Below are 24,818 nucleotides of genomic sequence, written 5' to 3'. Positions count from 1 at the left end.
ACAAGTCGTCACCTTATTGGCCCATTTGGCACATAGTATCTTATCTCTTTTGTCATTTTCCACAAACGTGTCACTCCTTTCTTCACCAATTTTTCTTTTTTTTTTTTGCTTCCTTTCCTTTTGGTCAATCCAATTAAAGGCGATGGAACCCACATCCACCATCACTCAATTTTATTACCTACCAAGTCCCACTATTAGTATTAATACCAATACCTCCACGCTATACTCACTTGTACTTTCATCTTCCCTACAATTACCATCAAACTACATATAGTCCCAGTCTGTTGTAACAACTATAAGTCTATAACCAACTAAGGTTTACACACGTATTGCGACAGTGACACTACAGAAAATAGAACTTGGCACAAATATAACATGTACGTGTAGACTGTAGAGGTACAAGGTACAAGTCATCAATGCAGTGAGAATAGATGGAGAAGAAAGAGAAAGAAACAAAGATGGTAAGATCCATGTCAATTCCAACGCGTACACCTGTCCTTCCTTCGAAATCCCATATAAAAGAAGGGACTATATATAATAAATACTCACTACTCCTTTACACCATAACACTCCCAGCTAAGCTAAAGAGTCGTTAAAGAGAGAGTCAAAAGAGTCGAAAGAAAGAATGTCAGAAGGCAGGAAGAGCAAAATCGAAAGTCGGAAAAGATTTACAGATAAACAAATAAGCTTCTTGGAGTACATGTTCGAGACAGAGTCACGACCGGAGTTAAGGATGAAACACCAGTTAGCTAACAAACTCGGGTTACATCCTCGACAGGTGGCGATATGGTTCCAGAACAAAAGAGCGCGATCAAAATCAAGGCAGATTGAGCAAGAGTACAACACCTTGAAGCTCAATTATGAGTCGCTTGCTTCTAAGTCTGAATCTCTCAAGAAAGAGAATCAGGCACTGCTTAATCAGGTATATTACCTACCTCAAAATTCAAAAACACCAAACCCAACGCAACTAGTTTCGCTCTTTCAGACGTAATTAATTTTGTAAAGATTAATTGATGAATGATTTAGTTGGAGATGCTGAGAAATGCAGCGGAGAGGAATGGAAACAGCAGCAGTGGCAGTGAAGAATCTGAAGATAGGATAAACAACGAACGAACGGAAAACCATGAAAAACAAGAAATTAGGGTTCCATTTTTGTACCTTGGAGAAGAAAGCAAAATCGCAGATATTGAAGGATGGGAAGAGAGCTTGGGGATGGATCTTCAGAGGTGGTTGGAATTCTAAAGAGATGAGATAGATGATAGGACTAGAGTGTCGCTTTTGTTTCTGGAGTAAACAACATAGAAGTTGGCATACAGTTGTATATAAAGAAAAAAAAAACCAGATAAATGAAAGCATCAACGTTGATGTTTACCTGTTTACATATATATAGAGAGAGAAAGAGAGAGTTTAAAACAAAGGTTTTTTTAACAATAAGTTTACTAGATCTCAGGTTTGAGCTTGACATCTCCATTTGGTAACATGGTTTGTGCTTGTGCAAGGCGCATTGATTCCTGCATCATCATATTCATATGAAACTAACTACAAGTAAGATTTAAGAAATGGAAAGATAGTAAAACATGGGTTAGGGTTTTGGATATTAGAGAACTAACAGCTGCAGAAGATGCACGGATTTCCCTATAATCTTCAACTTCATCAGGAAATGCTTGTTCAAGTTCCTCCAGAAGATGCCTCCTCAACCCCTGTAGTAATTAGTAAATACATAATATCATATATATATATATATATATATATATATATATATATATATATATATATATATATATATATATATATATATATATATATATGCAGAGCAGAATAGCAGATTGATTATCCATGTATCAACTACAAACATATATATACATCTCTAATCTAAATACTTACAAGATTAATCACCTATTCTTTTGCCTGTTTTAAGAGGCTTTTAAGAAGCATCTTTCTTCATTCTAACATTTATTTTATTTTTCGTATCCATTATATCGCTATTTGGCATTTTGGCTACCACTACACCACTATGGTTATGGACTATTGATTGCTATGTGGCTACTACAGATAGATAGATAGATTATTATTGGGTTTTTTTCATTTTCGTTTGTAATTTACTATGTTGATTTTGTGAATCGGATGGTTAAAGTGGTAGAGGTTAAGGGTAAATAGACTATGTTGAGTTTCATATACATAGATGATATGTGTTCCACTACAAGTTGCCATTTTTATTTACACTACAACTTGATAGATGATTCAAGCATATATTCTAATTACCAAGATGTTGCATCTGCTAATAAGGTAAATAAAAGTTTGTCCTGTTTTGTTTTGTTTTGTTTTGTTTTGTTTTGTTTTTTGGTTTGATGCTAAGTTTTTTTTAGGTTGTAACTAATGACTAATGAGCAGGAGGGTAGTAAAGCAATGATAAATAAGCAGGAAGAATTGTTTTATGCATTTATAAGAATACGACTAAATAAGAGAAACAAAACAAATGGAACAGAGCATTCAGCGAATTCCTCTAACAGACAACCATTTCTTAGTGTTCAAACACCCACAATGTATATAAGAAACTTGCTTCAAAAGAGAAGAGCCAGATGGAAGTCAAATTCTATATATTTGACTCAGCTTGCAGCTTTAACTAGACTAACTACGTTAAAGAAAGTGTATTTAAGGGAACTCCTAGATGCTACTAAAATTAATCATTGCTTGAACAATCACAATAGAGACCTTCAAAGTAGAGAAGAAGGTATGCCCTAAACCCTAAAATCCTAAAGTGGTTTCAAAATCCAGGATCACAGATACAAAGAGCAAACAAGATACAAGTTAAACTGCATAAAAGTTGCAAAAGTATGCTGCACAACTAACTCTAAAGATTTCCACAAAAACTTATTTTACAGAGGCATAGATGCTTCTAGACTACAGAATAAGTCCTACAAGAAAATATAACTCCTATATATGCAAAGAGATATAGTTATGTGCAAATTAGTAGATTCATGATAACTAAACATACAGAACGTTGCATACAAACCTTGAAAGCATCAGTTTTTCCTTTAGTGATCTGGTTTTTAGCAATGCAGCTGTTTAAAACGTCCCTCGTGAATTCATCTGGATTCTTCCCATCATCAATCAAACTATAAAGTATAAACTCATTCAATTACACCAGAAAACTATAATTTAAAACATTATAAAGAGTTTTCAATAGAAAAGCTATCGACTATCGTATTCTTACTTTAAGACCTCCATCGGAACCTGTATGTTACACTTCTCTGACAATTTCGCCATATTATCCATCTCCATAACAAGTGTGTTTCTGCATATAGAGAAAATAAAAAATTTCAGATTCCATAAGTAAAAGCAGATGATTTGATTATGAATTTATTTGACATAGCGAGTCAGTATTGCAATCTTGAAACAGGCTCGTGTTAAGAAAATACATCATATTGATAAATACACAGGTAAAGAACTTACAGGCGTTGGAGAAGCGGGAGTTGGGAGGAAACGTTGAAGGAAGAGACAGTGAGGTAGAGCTGATGGATGGTTCCTAGGGTTTTCTGAATTGAATTTATGACTTGGTTTAGGTTTTGCTTGGGATCGTCGGATGACGAAGTAGTTGCCGTAACTGTTGATTCAGCAGGTGAAGCATCGTTGTTTTGGGGGTTAAGCGTACCATTACCGCCGGAGGCTGCTGCTCCGGTGGTCTGCGAGGATTCCATCTCTGTTCCGGTTTCAATACAAATCGAGAGATTTCTTGCGGGTCTTGGGTCGCCGGTTTCAATACAAAGGCCCTAACCAACCGTCCGTTTTCGTTTTAAACGGTCCTCATTCACTTAATTTCCTTCTATTTAATTTACACAAGTGAAATAATTATATAGTTTAATATTTTACGTACTTATAAAGCTTCTATTTTTCTTTGATTGTGATGCATTTGAAACCCCCCACAATAATTTATTAAAAACTCATGCATTTGAAACCCCCAAACCTTTTCACCTTCTTAATAATTAATCACGCATAATCAATGGTAATTCATATGAGATAATAATTTGCTAAAACCTCATGCATTTGTATAGTATTAAATCATGTTTGAGTTTTTGGGTTTTAGACTTTAATAAATGAGTAATCCTTTTGATACGTTGGATTTGAAGCTATCCTATTCGAATTACCCAAAACAAGAGATAAATTAATAATATATGTTCATGCATGTTTTGTACAAGCCAATCAAAATACAATATATCATGATCATACAATTAAGTGTCTTTTATTCCATTTTTGGCTTTATAACAAAAGTTTGTTTGCATGGCGAAGAAAAAAAACTTGAAGATGAATATTTGGGTTGGATGTTTATATAAAATTTCTTTTAAATATAATATATATATATATATATATATATATATATATAAATACACAAATGTATGTCAAATATAGTCCATCATAAATTTAATGTTATAAACTACAATATAACTCAAAGTGGTTTTCCAAACCCCCCACAATAATTTGCTAAAACCTCATGCATTTAAAACCCTCAAACCTTTCCACCTTCTTAATAATTAATCACATATAATCAATGGTAATTCATATGAGATAATAATTTGCTAAAACTTCATGCATTTGTATGGTATTAGAACGTGTTTGGGTTTTTGGGTTTTAGACTTTAGTAAATGGGTAATCCTTTTGATACGTTGGATTTGAAGCTATCTTATTCGAATTACCCAAAACAAGAGATAAATTAATAATATATGCTCATGCATGTTTTGTACAAGCCCCAATCAAAATACAATACATCATGATCATACAATTAAGTGTCTTTTATTCAATTTTTGGTTTTATAACAAAAGTTTGTTTACGTGGCGAAGAAAAAAAACTTGAAGATGAATATTTAGGTTGGATGTTTATAAAAAATTTGTTTTAAATATATAATATAGATATAAATACACAAATGTGTGTCAAATACAGCCCATCATAAATTTAATGTTATAAACTACAATATAACTCAAAGTGGTTTTCCAAATATAATGTTTATACTATAATATAATATATTTGAAGAATATCATATAGTAGACGAATCTCACATGTTGTGCAGAAATTTAGTGGCATAGATAATATATTATAATTATATTTCATTTAAAATATAGATATAAATATACAAATGTGTGTCAAATACAGCCCATCATAAATTTAATGTTATAAACCACAATATAACTCAAAGTGGTTTTCCAAATATAATGTTTATACTATAATATAATATATTTGAAGAATACCATATAGTAGACGAATCTCACATGTTGTGCAGAAATTTAGTTGCATAGATAATATATTATAATTATATTTCATTTAAAATCTGTTAGGGTCATTTGGTTATTACATTGTTGTATTAGACACTATAGTCTCATATATTTTGAATGACTCTTACAAAAATGATGTCTGTCATTTGAATATAACGTAATATCTTATGATGTTTATTGAATGATATTATCTTCGATTAAGCACTTTTTAATTGGAATCAACTTTATTATAGTTAAAAATTATGGCTCTGTTTTTTATTTTCATTAGTTCTAGAATATAATTTTTTATATTAACTTAAAATATGTCACTATCTTAAAATAGATTGAGAATGAGATTTTTTATATTACTTAAAATACGGCACCATTTTCTATCCAATAGTAAAACTAATAAAAGTCGTTAAATATGTATTTTTATGAGGTTCAACATAAATAGACGACCACAAATGAGAATCCATATCTAACAATCATCAACTAATTACATTATATACTAATGTGTACATAAAAATTACATTTAAAATTTTAAACTAATAGTAAAAAAAAAAATCATTATTTATTATGATAAAAAATCTGTAAATAAAAAAATATACATGCTATTTAATCGCATACAAGTTTTATGTATGGCTTATTCACAATACATTAAACCATATATAACCATATTAAACTACATAATTATCCCCACTGCGCAACGCGTGGACATTCGTCTAGTGGTTATATATAATTATATATTATATTAAAATAAATAGCTAACATTCTTTTTAAGCATATGGTTAATTGAAAAATTATGATTTTTAAAACAAATAAGATGCTAATGCGGCGCAATTAACAAAATTATTACATTATAATTGATATGATTTAATCTATTATGAATAGGTTGTACATAAAGGTTGTATGCGATTAAATAGTATGTATATTTTTTGATTTACAAATAACTTATCCAAATAAATAATGCAAAATTATTTTTAGTTTAAAATTGTAAATGTAATGTTTATGTACACATTAGTATCTAATGTAATTATTCGATAATTGATTAAATTTAGTTATCATTTATGGTCGCATGTGTTTAGTTTCTTAAGTAAACCCTACATGTCTTGACTCACATTTTTTGAAAATTATTGAAAAGGATTAGAGAACTTACTTATTGCATGTAGTGTTTGGTAATTTAAGACATCTAATTTCGCATTTTTTCATTGTAGATTTTGTAAAACTTGTGAATTTTTGCCATTAAATCTTTATGCTCGAGTTTCTCTTTCATATTTAAAGGCTTTAAATTTTTTTTCATTCTTGGAGTTTCATATTCTTCAAGAATTGTGGGTAGACCTGATGTTCTTGCATTCTTTAGTAAGATTGGAACAAATATAGTTATGGAAACCTATCTGAAATGCAAAGGTTTTGATATTCTATGTTGAGGCTTTAACTTCGGTAGAAAATATTACCTCCACCGACCGATATTCGTAATCCGTTTAGAGTATTTGAAATTGTACAAACTAAAGGAGTGGAAGTTATGAAATGAGTGATATAAAGGGATTTAATTACCATGTAACAGGAGCAAGCTAAAGGAGTGGGAGGTATGAAATGAATAACATAAGAGATTTAATTTCCATACAAGAGCAAGTTTTGTTTCATCATTCTTGCCAAATTTTCATTTGGAACATATGTATAAGTACGTAGGAGCAAAATCAATTGCTCCTTCATGTGGTGAAAGAAAAAAATGCTTCCTTTCGAATGTCTGCACGTTGCGTAGAAGCACCTATATAGTTGAAGTCTTTACAAATATATGTTTTTTTTAAATATAACAATAACATTGTTGTTAAATTTGATATAATAATTCATATATACTAAATTGATATAATATATTGATTATTTTGAATTATATGAATATATATACATCTATTATAATTGCATAATCTCAATCACTTGAATGACTTCTATCTGCGAATTACACATGAATACAATTAAATATAATATATGATTTAATATTATTTATAGTTGTTGTTATTGTTAATTAATTTTTTAGAATTTTTTTACTTAATGTTTTAATTTCTATCATTATAATTATTTAAAACATCAAACATTGTTTTTTGATTTTAAAGGTAACAATATAATCATTTATATAGAGTTATTTTTAACTATTGTTATTGTAATTTATTTTAAGTTACTTATTTGAAAATTTTTAACGATTATAAAAATATTTTTAGGAAATGTTTTAGTTAAATTGAAATTACAATTTAGTTTTTTCATTTATCACTACAATTTATCACTTTTAACTATTTACAAAATATTATTTGGTTTTTAAGTGGAATTGAAATTTATATTTAAGTTGATATTGTAATGTTGTATTTAAATTAAAAATTTAAGCATTTTGTCCAAATTGTTTAAAAGTTGTAACTTTAAACTGATAATGGTTTACATACAACAACATATTAAATCTAATAAATTAAGTATAATATGTTAAAAGTTAAAGACATAACTTTCTAAGTAGAAGTAAAGATATTATTTTAAAATTAAAATTTAGTATATTTATGGTTACACTTTAGGTTTGATATTTATTTAACCTTATTAACTAACTTATAATCATTATTAGAAAAACACTACAATTAATCACTTTTAACTATTTAGAAAATATTCTTTGGGTTGTTTAAGTTAAACTAAAATTTATATTTAAGTTGACTCTGTAATGTTATATTCAACTTAATAATTTAAATATTTTATACAAATTGTTCTAAAATTATGTCTTTAAAATTACAATGGTTTACATCCAACAATATATTAAAACTAATAAATTAAGTATAATATGTTAAAAGTTAACAAAACATAACTTTATAAATAGAAGTATAGATATTATTTTAATATTGAAATTTAGTTTATATATGATTACACTTTAGGTTTGATATTTATTTAACCTTATTAACAAACTTATAATTATTATTAGAAAGAATTTGAAAAGTCATGGGAGTTTCAAATGAATGTGGTGAAAGGAAAAATGTTTCCTTTATAATATAACTAGGTGAATTCCCACTGTTGCGCGAGAATATAATTATATAGTTAAAATAATAACTTTTGCTAAATTATTATTAAATATTTCTATTTTGAAACAAAATGTTAGTAGTAAAGCAAACATATAATTAACATATTAGTTTTATTAAACACTATAGTTTAACTTTTAAGTCATTGTGATATATACAATTATTTGATAATTTTATAAACCGTTTAAAATTGTGTAAATTATATATCAAATGAATGATAATATAATGGGTAACAAAACGTATGAACAAAAATATGAACCGCAACTTTTAGTAACATAAAAATAGAAAAACATCTATTATAACATTTGTATTAAAAAAGTTATATATACAAAGAATAATAAAAAAAATATGAAGAATAAACACTATAACTTTTAATAACATAAAAACACTAAGACTTCTATTATAACATTTATATTAACTCTTCATATTTAAATCATAAATTTCTTCAAATACATTAATGTTTTTAATGAGCAAAACTTTACAACCTTATAAAAGAAAGGAAAATAAAAGGTTATTAGTGATTACTAATTAATAATCATAAGTTAAAAACTTTTCAGTTTTAACTAATAAATATACGTAAATTAGAAAACTCTTGAGTTGTAGTGTGAGTTTCAAATGAATGAGGTACTTAGAAATGTATATTTATTATTATTATTATTATTATTATTATTATTATATTCTTCTAAATAATTGGTTTTGATGCATCATTTTAATCCCTTCAATTATTAAACATAAAGATATTTACTTATAAATTTATAACATACATAGGTGCATATACATGTTAAACAAATCACACACACACACACACACACACACACATATATATATATATATATATATATATATATATTCGTAAATTTTATATGTAATTCTTGTGGTAGTAATATGGATAAATTACTTTCATATGGAGAACATATCATGATAAGTCTATCATAATTACATATCAAATATTTAAAATTATGTTATCTTTTAAATATGTTGTGTAGGATAACCCAACAAAAAATAATAAAAAATAAACATAATCAAAATAGAAAAACTACAATCAAATAAATAAGAGCATTGGGTGGTTGAATATATAAATAAAGATGTTACATAAACATACATTTAAATCAAAAGAAAAAACTAACATTCGTCAACTTTGCTCAAACAAAAAAAACCTATATCCATTTTATGAATCTTTTTTCTTCATTTAACATCATTCAACCATAGAAACTTGATGACACTTCTTCACTAACCTGCAATCAAAATATTTTTCTTGAAAAAGAAGAATCAGAAAGATATTCCAATCAAAACATTGATGGAGAGTCACATTCAAAATTGAGTAATACACACAAATCACATATAAATATTAAAAGAGAAACTGAATATAAAGAAAGAATAGAAAAACTTCATTTGTTTTGGTTGAAAGAAAAAATCATATTACAATTACCATAGATGCAACATAACCTATTTCTTCAAATCATCATATTTGGATCGTGAATGCTTCAACTATATGAAAACTTTTGAATCACAATATCTTTAAATCCTTCTTACATGTAAGATTTTATATAACACAAAAGACACAAAAGATTGGTCTTTTTATAGTAAACTTTTCACCAAATGCTAATTAAACATAATAAGTTATAAAACTTTTTAGTGTTAAATTATAATTAAGAAAACTTTTGAGTTGCATTAGTTAAAAATGGGGGTTTCAAATTAATGTGGTTTGAGAAAGTTACAAAAGGGGGTTTCAAATGCATGAGATTCAAAAAAAAATGCTAGCTTTATAAGTATGTATGATATGATATGATTTTTTTTTATTTTTTTATTTTTGCATATATAATTATGGTTAAAACATAATTATTGTTAAAACACGGTGACAAATTATTTATTATTTTTCATGTCTATAAATATCTATATTCATGATAACCAATCCATATTTTTTAATTTTTTTATTAAAGGTATGTTATTAACATATGAGAAATTAAATATTCTCCTACTTTTGTTCCTACAAATCCTCCTACCCAATTAAATCAAGACATGTATCATATTAGTATACTAAAATTACATTAAATAGACATTAAATGTTACACATGTCACTATTTAATTAGGTAGGAGGATTTGTAGGAACAAAAAGTAGGAGGATATTTAATTTCTCTTAATATATATCAAATTAAATTACATTAAATTGTGAAATAATGACATTTATCATGTTTTTAATGAATAAGAATATTTGTAGGCATAAAAGATAAGTGAAAATTTAATTTCTCTTTATATATATATATATATATATATATATATATATATATATGTGTGTGTGTGTGTGTGTGTGTATATAAAATTGATATTATGGTTTATCAAAATTAATTGGTTAATAACAACTATCAAAAATAATAATTATTATACTTTTAGTTATTGTAGTTTTATTTTGTTGCATGATTGGTTGATTTAGCTAACATGTGAAATAACATTTTTACTAAACCTGACAAAATTTGACACAACATGCCAACTCGACACGAGCCCCATACGAAATTAGCGGTTTTAGGTAAAATATTTTGACACATTTAAGTAACGGGTTTAAGCAAACGAGGTGACTAGGGCCAAGACTTTTAATTCGAAGACGACTCGAGTATGACACTTTTAAATATATATCATTTTTTTATAAATATATTATTTATTATAAACTTGTAGTAAGTCAGACTAAATAATTCAAATTAAAATTCAACACTAACTCTTTCCATTTTGTCTTCTAAACTTGCTATGAATTTTTTCATTCCACCTCCCAACTTTAATGTTGTATATTTTCTTTTTCGCCTCAGTGTCTCCTACTTTCCAACCTTTAAAATGTTTTAACCTGACATAACACAACATATTTACAAGGTCTTAAATGTAATACCCATCCAATCAGGTATTTTCCTTCTTGCCTTAAAGTATTTAAGTTTTGCAAAAATGGTCCTTACGTCATGCATACGTGGGTCGTACACAAGGCGTAAGCCCTTAAGTTTGGACGCGGATCTTTGTGAGTACACCGGGGGTACTCAATGAGTACGCAAGACGTACTCGTCAGTCATGCAAACCTTAAATCTGGGGTTTTGAGCCCTATTTAAGCAACTTAACCTACATCAATCCCTTCCACCTTTAGCCTCCATCCTCCCAAATAATCCTTTGCAAACCCTAATCTTCATTTGATAGTTTTTGAGCTTTTTGAGTGTTTTGTGTTCATCCTTGAAGGTAGGATTCCATTAAAGAGCATTTGAGGAGCATCAAGCTTTGTGGATCTGGCTGATGGGAAATCTAAGTTACAACTACAATGCCATAAGCGGAAAACAATCAAAACAATTCTAATTGATTAGGGCACATGCAACCTAGCTAGTTCTGTCACACCCCCGGACCAGACGGCGGAAACGTCCGGTGGCGAGTGACTTCATTGTGCAGTATCATAACAATTGAATATATATCAAACAGAGCAATCCAAACATCATACATTAAGATAACAAACTTACATAGTTTACATATTGTATTTGTTCTTCAAGTTACACAAAAGTTGCATAAGTAGAAAAGAATCCAAACTACAGCTAAATGGTCTTGCATCAGCGTCCCTTGTTACCTGCTAACTAGATCCCTGAGAATACAAGTCGTTTTGAAAAGCGTCAGCTAAAAAGTTGGTGAGTTCATAAGCATTTTTGTATAAAATCGTTTACACTTGTTTAGAATCGTTCTCGTTGTACTTTCAGAAAATTAGATATTTTCTATGAAATCATTTGATGTCTTGCCTTGAAAATCATGGATATATATGTGCATGTCGTTACTTTTGTTCATCCTTATAAGGAGTGATTTTGAAAAGTAGTGTGATTTGTAAAAGCGAGCTGTGTCTGAGAATAGTTCTTTTGAATAGTAACAATCAACCGTCTCAAGAAAAATCCCTTATTTTCAAAAAGGAAATATGGTTGAAGATCATGTTCCTCTTATCGAGTAAAATTGAGTGTGTGCGTTCTAGTTTATCGTTATCGAAATCGTAAAAGAATCGTTTTCCCCAGAAAATCCTATATTTGCTGCTACAAAATAATCGTAAGTTCTGGTTTATCGATCGTTATCGAAAATCGTAGAAAATCGATTTCTCCAGAAAATCCTATATTTTCTGCTATAAAATATTTGTAAGTTCTAGTTTATCGTTATCGAAATCGTAGAAATTCGTTTTCTATAGAAAATCTTATATTCTCTGCTATAAAATATTCATAAGTTCTAGTTTATCATTATCGAAATCGTAGAAATTCGTTTTCTATTGAGTCCTACGCTTTTTAATTTGTAAAATAGCAGTATTACGACTCTATACTTGTTAGGAGAAAGAATCCACATGACTATTGTGGGCATTCTACGCGATGAAGAAGGACAGTCAACACAACAAATGCGGACCATCACCTATCACGTGTAGGATAGTCAACACAACGTGCCAAAATTTATTTATGAGGTTTTCCTTACATAAATTTCTAGTTAATATAACATATTCTAGCGAGTCGTTATAACCATACTAATCATGACGGAATGCCTGTTTTGGCGTTTCTCAGGTGCCCTCAGTTTGGAAAAGACATTTGTCACCCTAGACTGGCCTGTCTAGCTGTAGCGAACAGCGAAGGTGCGGGGTGTCAACCCCGTATAGATCTATACACAAATTCCCGCTCTCCCTCCAGGAGACACTAGCTATAACTCCTTACAGGACTTAGACGTACACTAATATTTTTATATTTAGGTACTTTTGAGATTTGTCTGACTAGAATATTAACAGCCTTTTGAGTAATCGTTAGAGATTCATTATTTGTTAGATAAATAATGAAGCTCGTACTTATTGAATATAAATATCGTTCTCGTTCCATATCGTTGATTGTGCTCGTTAACTAGGTGCTCGTGTTCGTTCCTTTTTGTTTATTGAAAAATAAGTTATTTTAGTCAAGAGAAAAAGTGTCAAGTTATAATTTATATAAATTTATAACTGCCGGTTATGACACGTATTTTCTGTTTTATGACATATATAACATTACTTATGTTCTTGGAAGTTTTATGACAGCAGCTTATGACATGCAAATGTTTCTGTCATAAAGGCTCTATTTGTATATTTTCTTGACGCAAACTTTTATGTTGAATATTTATAAAATACTCCTTGATAGTTAAATAGTCACAAAGTTTCTATTTTCGAAAAATCACTAGAAATGGTGTCCACTTAGTAAGATCCTTTTTTATAACTTTTTAGCTTTAAACATGGAAGCATAGATAAAGGGGTTAAGTTGGACACACTCAATAGTTGGGAGTCTCTTTTGTTCAAAGTATCCTTTGTTCTTTGTGAAATTTAGAAATCTATCATTCATGAGTATATTACTAAATAATAATTTAATAATATTTCACACACATACAAACATACGTATATATGTAATCATTTAAGAGTTTAGGCAAGATTTGACTTGTACTCTCCCCCAAAAACATTAAAACATGGAAAAAGGTGGGGGTATGAAGCTCACCTTGAGTTGGTTGAGGAGTTGTTTGGAGTTATGGAGTGAAGATCTCAAGCTTAAACTCTTGCTGAGATGAGGAACTTCCTTGGGAGGGATGCTTTCATAAGGATGATCATCACATATTCTTATGAATAAAATAATATGGATTCATCTTGAAATATAATTAAATATTAGATGAGTGGAGGAATTTACCTTAAAATTTCTCAGGAAGAAGTTGAGAAATTTCCTTTCAACAAGATCCTCTGTTCTTGCTTGAAGATGAGTTTTTAAGAGAAAATGGGGAAAAGTGAGAGAGAAAGTGGGGTTTAAACTCCCTCACTGTCGTTGCTTTGGAGTATAAGGAAAAGGGAGGAATCTTTGGTACATGGGTATCTGGTGGTCCATGCATGGATATTTGATGGGTAAAGCTTGGAATACTGTGATTCGCATGAGAAATGAGGAATTTCGTCAAACCACAAGGTCAATCCCTTTGTCCTTTTCTTGAGTTAGGATAAGGTTTTCCTAAATCCCAAACATTTATATTTGTGAAGAATATGCTTAAAATAATTAATTTTAGCATAAAATAGGGGTCTAAGGGGTTTAGGATAGGAAAAATACAAGTTTGGTGTAATTTTCGGCATCAAAATGCCTTAAAATGGTGAAAAAGTCCGAAAATAATGAAAATCTGGAGTGGGATCATGCTCATGCGAAGGTCCGAAGGGCTTAGGAGAAGTTCCGGAGTCAGCTTCTAATTTCCGGAGTCATTTGGGTCATTTCCGAAGCTGCTGGGTGAGTTCCGAAGCTCTTCTCCTAATTCCGGAGTCCACAGGTGAGATCCGGAGTGACCTTCTCGGATCCGAAGTCGCTTGCAAGCCAACAGTCCGAACCGAGGTGCGAAGCCGGCTACAACTTCCGAAGCGAGGCAAGGCGAGGCAAGAGGCTTCCGGAGCTGCGCGATTTCGGAATGGGTGGTCCGGATGAGAGGCTTCCGAAGTGGTGAGTCCTCTTGGTTCCTTAGGAGGCATTCCGGACTAAGAGGGTTTCGGACCAAGAGGTTCAGGACCAAGAGGAGTCCGGGACCAAGAGGGTTCCGGACCAAGAGGGTCCTTTTGGGGGGTTTCCTCTTCCGGTTTAGAGTTGTTTTCGATTGAGGAAGGTACTTAGGGAGATTTGAGAGAGATTTGAGATTCGTGGAGAGATTTGGGAGAGATTTCACATACTTGGAGAGATTTGGGAGAGATTCACTATTCTAGGAGAGATTTCGCATACTTAGAGAGATTTGGGAGAGATTCAATATTCTTGGAGAGATTTCGCATACTTAGAGAGATTTGGGAGAGATTCACTATTCTTGGAGAGATTTCGCATACTTAGAGTGATTTGGGAGAGATTCACTATTCTTGGAGAGATTTGGGAGAGATTCACTATTCTTGGAGAGATTTCACACACTTAGAGAGCTTTGGGAGAGATTTCACATACTTGGAGAGATTTAAGAGAGATTCACTATACTTGGAGAGATTTGGGAGAGATTCACTATACTTGGAGAGATTTGCATTCTAACACTATATGGCTCCTTAGGAACTCATATTGAACACTTAGGCGTGTTAGCACAAGTCTCATAAGAGTCCTTGCTTAAGAATGAAATTTCCTAGCCAAAAAGGCCAGTTGTGACAAGTTTTGATCTATATCTTTTACATATAGCAACATACTATGAATCTCTAGCATACAAAACTTTCCAATGAATGAAATAGTTCATAAGATAAGAAAAATAACCTTTATGTTTTTATAGTCAACAATCTTGAATCCTTCTTCTTCAAAACTTTGGTAGTTAGCACCACAAGCGTTGTACCTTTGATGGTACACACCTAAGGCTATCAACTAAGGATTATAGAAAGGGAGAAGTAGAATTTCGGCCAAATCTTTCTTAGGGTTAGGAGTGTCGAAAATGTGAAGGCCAGGACTCCTTATATAGGTGAGGTAGCTTAGAGCCAAAGCTAAGGTTTAAGGGTAGAAACCCTAACCCCTTTTCTTTGTGACCAATCAGTCCACAGGCCTCCATCCAAGAGCCTTTGGACGAAATTTTCTAGGCCCTACCTAGAAGATTTCGTCCAACCTCTATTAAGGAGGTTCTAAATCCTTTTCCTTAATTATCAATAAATTTCCAAACAGCCCTTGCATTATTTAATTAATCCAATTAATCCCAAAATTAATTATGATTAATTTCTGATCAATTATTAATTAAATATTATGATTTCTAATTAATATATTATTTTCATAATATATTAAGAAATCATTTATTCCAATTTATTATTCAAATAATAAATCAACCTTCTCTCCAATATAATTATGTCCAATTGTCAACTTTGAGGGCAACCCAAAAGGATTGTTCTACTATCAATTCAAGTTGATACAAATTATAGTTATGAACTTAGACACCTAATCCAAAAGTCTCCCATTTGGATAAGTCTAATAACTATAACTGCTAGTATAATCATCCAAATTGATTAGCAAATTGTAGCTACCAAAAGCTGTTGTCGAATTGTAACCTAGTCAATAACATGTCCTAAGGTAAGTGATCATCTAATCCTCCATCCTGCAAGATATCATAAGGATATGATACATGGAACATAATCAATCTCATTGCCCAATACTTTGTTTACAAATTTCTGATTTGTAATGACATGGAACTTCAAATCGAACACATCAATCAATTCTTGGCTGGGACCGACACTATAAGTCAACACCAAATCACTGAGGGGCCCAAAGATATCTTTTTCCCCCTAAAGGTAAAAAAGGAACAAATAAACTTTAACTTATATGCTTGTACTATCTACTCATCAAATTATGCACAATAATACCTTTTATAACATCAAGTTACTGATGTGTTTACATATCATCAATGCACAACCAACTTGTAACAACTCATATATCTTCATTTAAAGACTATAAGATATTATCGTCTCAGAACCACTCGTGATAAATTCTATGAAGTAATTCTCTGAGCATCGGTTAATTAAATACTTAAAATCCCTATTTTCAACTACTCATGAACGTTGCAGCAAACCATTGATATGTCTAAACCCTTAGACAATCTACAACCCAATTGATGACAGCCTTAATTCATTACTTACTCCCAAAAGTATGAACGACTATGGAGTTTGAATAATCCAATTATTATGGAAGTAAAACATGAAAAATGAAACATAAAATAAACAATAGATAAAAGGTAGTAATCTAACTCATAAATAAATCTCAATTACTTAATCACCAAAATTCAACTACATTTATTTCGTTACAAGTTTCTAAATACCTATCTAACTACTAAAACTAATATTATCCTTCAGACCAATGCTCCTAGCATGTTGAATGTGCTTGACCCTACTCAGACCCTTTGTGAGGTGATCTGCTGGATTCTCTTCTGATGACACCCTCTTCATGACGAGGTGACCTTCTTCTACTCTATGTCTAATGAAATGGTATTTTCTATCGATATGCCTTGATTTGTCATGATCTTTTGGTTCCTTTGTTAAGGCAACCGCCCCTTCATTATCACAAAAAATCTCCATTGGCTCCTTGATGGCTGGAACAAATCCAAGGTCTCCGATGAAGTTCTTCAACCAAATAGACTCCTTTGATGCTTCGCTCGCTACTATGTACTCTGATTCACAGGTAGAATTAGCCACCGTCTTCTGTTTGGAACTTTTCCAGGTTACCGCTCTTCCATTTAAGGTAAACACTCATCCAGATTAAGAACGAAAGTTGTCTTTGTCTGTTTGAAAGTTGACGTCACTATACCTAATTACTCTCAACGTATCACTATCACCAAGTACAAGGACCCAGTCCTTAGTTCTTCGTAGATACTTAAGAATATTCTTAACTGCTATCCAGTGAGCTCTACCTTGATTTCCCTGATAACGACTGACCATGCTCAAAGAAAAAGCCACATCAAGGCGAGTACATGTTATATCATACATGATAGATCCAACTGCAGAAGCGTATGAAACTCTACTCATTTCTTTTATCTCTGTATTAGTACTCGGGCTCTGAGTCTTACTCAATTTGGTATTACTTTGTATGGGCAGTTCTCTTTTCTTAGAGATCTCTATACAAAAATGCTTTAGCACCTTTTCCAAGTATGTACTTTGACTAAGTCCAATTAGCCTTTTACTTCCGTCTCTCAAAATCCTTATCCCCAGAATATAAGCAACTTTTCCCAGACCATTTGCATATGAAACTCTACTCATTTCTTCTATCTCTGTATTAGTACTCGGGCTCTGAGTCTTACTCAGTTTGGTATTACTTTGTATGGGCAGTCCTCTTTTCTTAGAGATCTCTATACAAAAATGCTTTAGCACCTTTTCCAAGTATGTACTTTGACTAAGTCCAATTAGCCTTTTACTTCCGTCTCTCAAAATCCTTATCCCCAGAATATAAGCAACTTTTCCCAGACCATTTGCATCCATAAAACCCTCTTGGAATTCTCGATCTGCAAGAAGCTTGCTTCAATCCATAGATTAATTTCTCAAGCTTACACACTTTATTAGGATACTTTGAGTAAATCCCTTCGCAACCATATCTAGCATTACCCTAATAGATTTTATCTTAGCTACTGGTGAGAAGGTCTCATCATAGTCAACCCTTAGGGTTTGAGTACAACCCTTCGCAATCAATCGAGCCTTGAAAGTGTGTACCTTTTCATCCATGTGGACCTTTTTCTTGAAGATCCACTTTCACCCAACTATCTTACAACCTGGTACATTATCAATCAAATTCCAAACTTGGTTGTCATACATGGACTTGATCTCACTGTCCATTGCCTCTTTCCACTTGGCTAACTCAGGTCCTGCCATGGCTTCCTTGTAGTTAGCTGGCTCATCTAAATTTACCAGTGTACTATAACTGATAAACGTATCACCATCTGTAGTAGCATGGAAACCATAAAACTCATGTGGCATTCTAACTCTATGAGAACGCCTAGGAGGTAATGACTCGTCAATTGCTTTAATTGGAATTTCTTCCTTAGTTTGAGCCCTAGAGACTTCAGATGTTCCTTCATCGTTTGATTCCTAAATTTCTTCAATATCAATTGTACTCCCACTGTCCTCTTTGCATATGAGCTCTCTCTCTCTCTCTCTCTCTCTCTCAAAAGACCCCTCTTCGTGCTTTGAAGACCACGTTCTTACTAGGTCTATAGAACAAATATCCAAAGGACTTTTGTAGGTAACCGATGAAACTACATCTCTTACTTCGAGGTTCAAGCTTGTCGTGAGTCTCTCGTCTAATGAAAGCTTCACAACCCTAAACCTTGATATGTGCTAATGAGGGAACCTTCCATGTCCACATTTCGTAAGGTGTTTTGGAAACCTTCTTTGTTGGGACAAGATTAAGAATGTGGGCGACAGTGTCAAAGGCATACCCACAGAATGAGATTGGAAGTGAAGCTTGACTCATCCTGGAATGAACCATGTCCAACTAGGTTCAATTACGCCTCTCAGCTACACAATTAAGTTGTGGTGTCCTAGGAGGAGTCAATTGTGAAACTATTCCACATTCCTTGAGGTAGTAATGGAACTCAATACTAAGATACTCACCGCCTCTATAGGATCTATGCATCTTTATCTTCTTGCCCAATTGATTCTCGACTTCATGTTTGAACTCTTTGAACTTTTTAAAGGTTTCTGACTTACACTTTATTAACTAGATATATCCATCTCTACTATAATCATCAGTAAAAGTCACATAGAATTGATTTGCATCACTTGTGGTGGATCTGAAGGGCCCACGCACATCTGTGTGTATGAGATCCAACAATCCTTCACCTCTTTCACAAGAACCAGTGAAAGGTGATTTTTTTTTATCTTCCCCAATAAATAAGAATCGCATGTGTCATCTGATCTTAAGTCAAATGATTCCAACACTCCATCCTTTTGGAATTGGGCCATGCATTTCTTGTTAAAATGTCCAAGACGACAATGCCACAAGCACGCTTTGTTTATAGCATTAGATGAATCAGTATGAAAAAACACTATTTCCTAAATTGTCTACAACCATAATAGTTTCATACACGCCATCACAAGGTAAAGTTTCAAAATAAAATCCACCATTTTTAAGCAGAAATAGAACCATTCTCATTATTAAAAGAATATCTAAAACCTTGTCTAAATAAAGCATGAAATGAAATGATGTTTCGTGTCATCTCTGACGAGTAGCAACAATTTATTAAATCCAACCCTAACCCACTACTAAGCACTAAATGATAAACTCCAATCTTGGTGACAGGTGAAAATCGTCTATTCCCCATGATTATGTTCATCCTTCCATGATCCACATCATCACTTCTTTTTAGCCCCTACAAATCAGAACAAATGTGAAACCCACATCCTGTATCAAGGACCTAAGAACGAGAATATGATGATGTTATTAGATAAGATAGTGTAAATACCTATCAATGTTGGCTTCACCTTGCCATCCTTGATATCCTGCAAGTATTTCGGGCAGCTTTGTTTCTAATGCCCCTTGTCATTGCAATGAAGCAAGTGGCCTCTTTGGGGGTCAGAGACAGGGGGAGCATCAGAACTAGATTTTCCTTTAGGTCTTGTACTTGACAACACGACTTGGGAATTTCCCTTCTAGTTTTGCTTGGGAGGACCTTTCCTCTTCTTCCTTTTCCCTTGCCTTATGGCTAGAACAGGTACATTAGAAGGAGAGGAGGCAATAGCTTTTCCATTTATTATTGCTTCAACTGTTTGAAGGAGGTTGTGCTATTGTGACAAAGCAGTTTCATTGTTTTTGTTCAAATGATAGGTTAATATGAACTGATCATAACAACTTGGCAGAGAGTTCAACACTATGTTGATTGCCAACTCTTCATCAAAATTCACATTGAGCTTGATTAGCTTGCCCACGTAACATTGCATCCTTGAAACATGGTTGCTCACAGACTATCCATCCTTCATCTTGCTAGAAATGAAGGACTTTACCACCTCGTACTTTTGTCGACGAGCTCGCTTATGGTATTTATCCATAAGGTCCGTGTTCATCTTGTACAGCCAGTAATCCTCATAGTGCCTTTGCAATTCTGGAGTCATTGTCGCCACCATGATGCACACAACTTTTTTGGCATCATTATAGTGATTCCTATAGGCAACCATTTCTTCAAGAGTGGCATTCGTTTCGTCGATCTCATCCAAAGGTTTTTCAAGGATGTATTCTTTGTCCTCGAAGCAAAGGGTCATCTTGATGTTGTGCATCCAATTATTGTAATTGGTGCCATCCAATTGCAACTTTGAACAGATGTTCAACAAAGATAAGTTGTTGTTGTTTGAGAAGGAGGAACCAGAAGCATCAGTAGGAGTAGACATCTGAAAGAGAAGAAAGATAGTTTTAGTTAGATAAGAACAATCCTCAAAATAAAACCCAAAATGAAATATCAAGGCTAGGATCCAAATAAATAATTTACAACTTAGAAAAGGGATGACGTAATCTAATTGTAAATTACATAAAGGTAGGTAAATGACGATTTACTAATTTCACCATCGAAAAATGAGATTTGAACGAAATTAGTTTTAATGAAATTCCTAGATCCTTTTGAGAATCATTGAACTTTTTAATGGCATATTTAATATCGATTATGCCCTTCCATTTGTGATTGGGATACCGAGGATCACAAACAATATGTGAATAACCATACAAATTAAATTGGTACTATCGATATAATTTATCATCTCATTTTAATGTGTCAATTAGCCACACGCCCTCCATTAATCAATGATAATTTTCGAGACCTCCATTGCCACTCTTTATTCGTCCCTATTAGTGTGTTGGTTAACCACACGCGCTCTACTAACGACTCATAAAGTGCAATGTATAATTTCATGGGTTAGCATACAAGTTCACAATTTTCCTAAAGTAACTAAGATTGGAAATTTTATAAAAATATGTTTAGTTACTTTATAATTCATTATACTTATTAGTGATGATTAGGTTGTCCTATCAAACTCGTTCAGCTAACGACAATCAAATCATCATGATATATATATATATATATATATATATATATATATAAAATCAAATTTAGCAATTAAATATAGTAGATAATCATCCAAGAAATTAGATACACCAGATTTGGTCCAGATTTTCGGATCTGACCAAGTTCACGTCGTGAGCTTCAAGGCTTACGTTGTGACTTGCGACTAAATCAAAACCAGGTTTCTTTTCGATTCACCAATGTGCAAATACATTAAAGAAAGCACGAGGTTCTGATACCACTGATGGGAAATCTAAGTTATAGCTGCAATGCCATAAGCGGAAAACAATCAAAATAATTCTAATTTATTAGGGCACATGCAACCTCATTTTGATCTATGTCTTTTACATATAGAAACATACTATGAATCTCTAGAATACAAAACTTTCCTATGAATGAAATAGTTCATAAGATAAGAAAACCAACTACAAGTGTCGTGTCTCTGATGGTTCACACCCACGGCTAGCAACTAAGGATTATAGAGAAGGAGAATGAGAATTTCGGCCAGATCTTTCTTAGGGTTAAGAGTGCTGAAAATGTGAATGCCAAGGCTCTTTATATATGTGAGGTAGCTTAGAGCCAAAGCTAGTGTTTAAGGGTGGAAACCCTAATCCCTTTGCTTTGTGACCAAGAAGCCCACAGGCCTCAATCCAAGAGCCTATGGACGAAATTTCTAGGCCATACCTAGAAGATTTCGTCCAACCTCTCTTAAGGAGGTTCTAATGCCTTTTCCTTAACTATCAATAAATAGCCAAACAGCCCCTGCATTATTTAATTAATCCCAAAATTAATTCTGATTATTTTTGATCAATTATTAATTAAATATTATGATTTCTAATTAATGTATTCTTCTCATAATATATTAAAAAATAATTTATTCAAATTGATTAATCAAATAATATATCAACATTCTCTCCAATATAATCATGTCCAATTGCTAGCTTAGAGGGCGGCCCAAAATGACTGTGCTATTATCAATTCAAGTTAATACCAATTATAGTTATGAGCTTAGACACCTAATCCAATAGAACCTTCTCTATCAAGCTCTAGAAGGTATAAAGTTATGAACTTGATGAATATGTCATTCAATCTTGCTAGTTCTTGAGTTTTTGTGCCTTTTTGTCCCATAAACTTGGTATATATGATCTTGGCTTAATCTAGACCAAATGAGCTATCCTTTTAGATGTGTTTAAGTGTTTATAGTCATAAAAATGTGATTTTAGTCCCTTTCTCCCATCCATGCAAGAGTTTTGAAGCTTGGGTCTTGGGTAGTAAGTTAGGGTTTGGATTTTGAGCACTTCCTAGCCATGAAATATCACAAAGTTGGAAAATTTATGACTAAGGAGGTTATTTGGGGATTGGATCTGAGTTTTGGATGTAGGGTCTTAAGGGAGTAATCACTTACTAATGAATTAGGAAGTTGGTTGAGTACGTCGGGCGTACCTAAGGGTATGCAGTGCGTAGCCCCAAAGGACCTCGTAATCAGTCGAGCCACCCTCTATGTTGGGTGTAGAGTTGGAGTATGTAGGGCGTACTTTGTCTGTGGGGAGACCTTTTACTCTTTTATCTTTGACCATTGACCATGACTTTGACCAAGTTGACCTTATGGATATTTTGGGTAATTTTGTAACGCTTGGTCCACGTAATATTTCATTTCTCAACTTTGGGTTTTTTTGGAACTCGATGAGTTGGGGAGCTCCAACTCGTCGTGTAGAGACTTTTGTGTCTGCGGCTTTTAAGGATCCAACTTAACAAGTCGGGGAGTTCCAACTCGAGGAGTTGACAGATAATGATGAAACCCTAATTTAAGGGTGATGCACCCTATTTAAAGGACTTTAACCCCTTGGCTGGCCGCCTTACCAACCTCCCTTTGTCCAGAAAACCCTAAGTTCTTTATCCTTTCGAGATTGAGTGTGCGAGCCTTGAGAATTGATTTTGGGTGGTTCTTGGAGGGAGCTTGGAATGTGGAAGCATCTTGTTTAGAAGAAGGAGTATAGATCCAGAAACTCTTCACCAAAGGCAGTCTTCTTGAGGTATAAATTCGACATCTTGCTTTGTTATCTCCTAGATCTCTTTAAGGGAAGTTTTGACATGTTTATGGGATTTTGTTTGGGCTAGCCAAGATTTTGAAGGATCTAGGGGTTATTATGTTAAATCTAAACGCTTCATGACTTCTTATGGCTGAAAGTTGCAAACTTTTCTTTTTTCCAATCCCCATTCATGCAATAAGTCCCCCATTATGTCCTTATTAAAGTCTAAAGGGTAGTTGTAGCTTGCATGGATGTAAAGTTGGAAACCTTACGTGATTATCCAACCTTTGGACACCAGATCTATGTTTTGGGGCTAGAATGGGAGAGTTCAAGGGCTTTGTGGATTAACACTCTCTATAAAGAGCCTAGGGTTTGAGTTTGCTTCTATGTGGATGGCTCTTAAGGGTAAAGTTGGAAACTTTACCCTTCTAGACATCATTTCGGTTGAGATATGAGATTTGGAGTCCCTAGATTCGAAAATATCAGCTTAATGCATTAAGAGGTTGAATTTCTAGCCAACACGACGAGTTCATTAGTAAACTCGACGAGTTAATGGGATTTTTCCCGATCTGTTTGGGTGAAAGGGAAACTCGATGAGATGAGGGAAAATTCGGTGAGTTTGTAACATCCTATTTCGGATCGTCTATGATTTAGGGTTCGTGGGTTGTAACCCAGGCATGAGGAAGCCTTAAGGCTACGAGGGGTTACTAGAAGCATAGGGCTTCTCGCCACCTTTTCGTGGATATGAGGTTCTTTGGAAACAGACTTATAACGAAGAAGCTATGATAGTTTGAAGTTTTGGTAGGTTTAGTCCTTATTGAGAAATGGGTGGCAGATAAGTATGCAAGGTGTAAGTTTGTGTACGCTCAAAGTACCTATGGGCGTAGCATGGACGCGAAGACCACCTAGTACGTTGGGCATACCAGAGGGCACGTTGGGCGTACTAGACAAAGAATGTAAACCCTAATATTTTGAGGTGACCCAATTTAAGGAATATGATGGCCCGATTTTCAGCC

At 32.8% G+C, this 24,818-nt stretch overlaps 2 protein-coding genes across 2 annotated transcripts; one reads left to right on the top strand and one right to left on the bottom strand.

The window, feature by feature from the left end:
* Nucleotides 1-284: 284 nt before the first annotated feature.
* LOC111919023 (homeobox-leucine zipper protein ATHB-7) lies at nucleotides 285-1,379 on the top strand. Its single transcript, XM_023914639.3, has 2 exons — nucleotides 285-922; nucleotides 1,027-1,379. Exons 1-2 carry the CDS (start codon nucleotides 626-628, stop codon nucleotides 1,240-1,242), a joined length of 513 nt encoding a protein of 170 aa, XP_023770407.1. The 5' UTR covers nucleotides 285-625; the 3' UTR covers nucleotides 1,243-1,379.
* Nucleotides 1,344-3,785, bottom strand: LOC111919016 (mediator of RNA polymerase II transcription subunit 10b). The gene is made up of 5 exons (XM_023914626.2): nucleotides 3,454-3,785; nucleotides 3,215-3,295; nucleotides 3,014-3,116; nucleotides 1,611-1,700; nucleotides 1,344-1,511 (listed from the first exon to the last, which is right to left on the bottom strand). Exons 1-5 carry the CDS (start codon nucleotides 3,696-3,698, stop codon nucleotides 1,440-1,442), a joined length of 591 nt encoding a protein of 196 aa, XP_023770394.1. The 5' UTR covers nucleotides 3,699-3,785; the 3' UTR covers nucleotides 1,344-1,439.
* Between the last annotated feature and the right edge of the window lie 21,033 nt (nucleotides 3,786-24,818).

Source organism: Lactuca sativa, chromosome 3 (assembly GCF_002870075.4).
Source record: "Lactuca sativa cultivar Salinas chromosome 3, Lsat_Salinas_v11, whole genome shotgun sequence".
In the NCBI taxonomy this organism is placed as follows: Eukaryota; Viridiplantae; Streptophyta; class Magnoliopsida; order Asterales; family Asteraceae; genus Lactuca; species Lactuca sativa.
The sequence above is the reverse complement of the archived record's forward strand: the minus strand, read 5'-3'. Positions and strand labels throughout refer to the sequence as shown.

What these genes read in the sequence shown, in the direction of transcription:
- LOC111919023 (XM_023914639.3), top strand. Translation starts at nt 626, where the DNA reads ATGTCAGAAGGCAGGAAGAGCAAAATCGAAAGTCGGAAAAGATTTACA. An exon ending in ATCAGGCACTGCTTAATCAG is followed by an intron (nt 923 to 1,026) that starts GTATATTACCTA and finishes TGAATGATTTAG; the next exon opens with TTGGAGATGCTGAGAAATGC.
- LOC111919016 (XM_023914626.2), bottom strand. Translation starts at nt 3,698, where the DNA reads ATGGAATCCTCGCAGACCACCGGAGCAGCAGCCTCCGGCGGTAATGGT. An exon ending in CTCCCGCTTCTCCAACGCCT is followed by an intron (nt 3,296 to 3,453) that starts GTAAGTTCTTTA and finishes CTCTATATGCAG; the next exon opens with AAACACACTTGTTATGGAGA. An exon ending in GAAAAACTGATGCTTTCAAG is followed by an intron (nt 1,701 to 3,013) that starts GTTTGTATGCAA and finishes TAATTACTACAG; the next exon opens with GGGTTGAGGAGGCATCTTCT.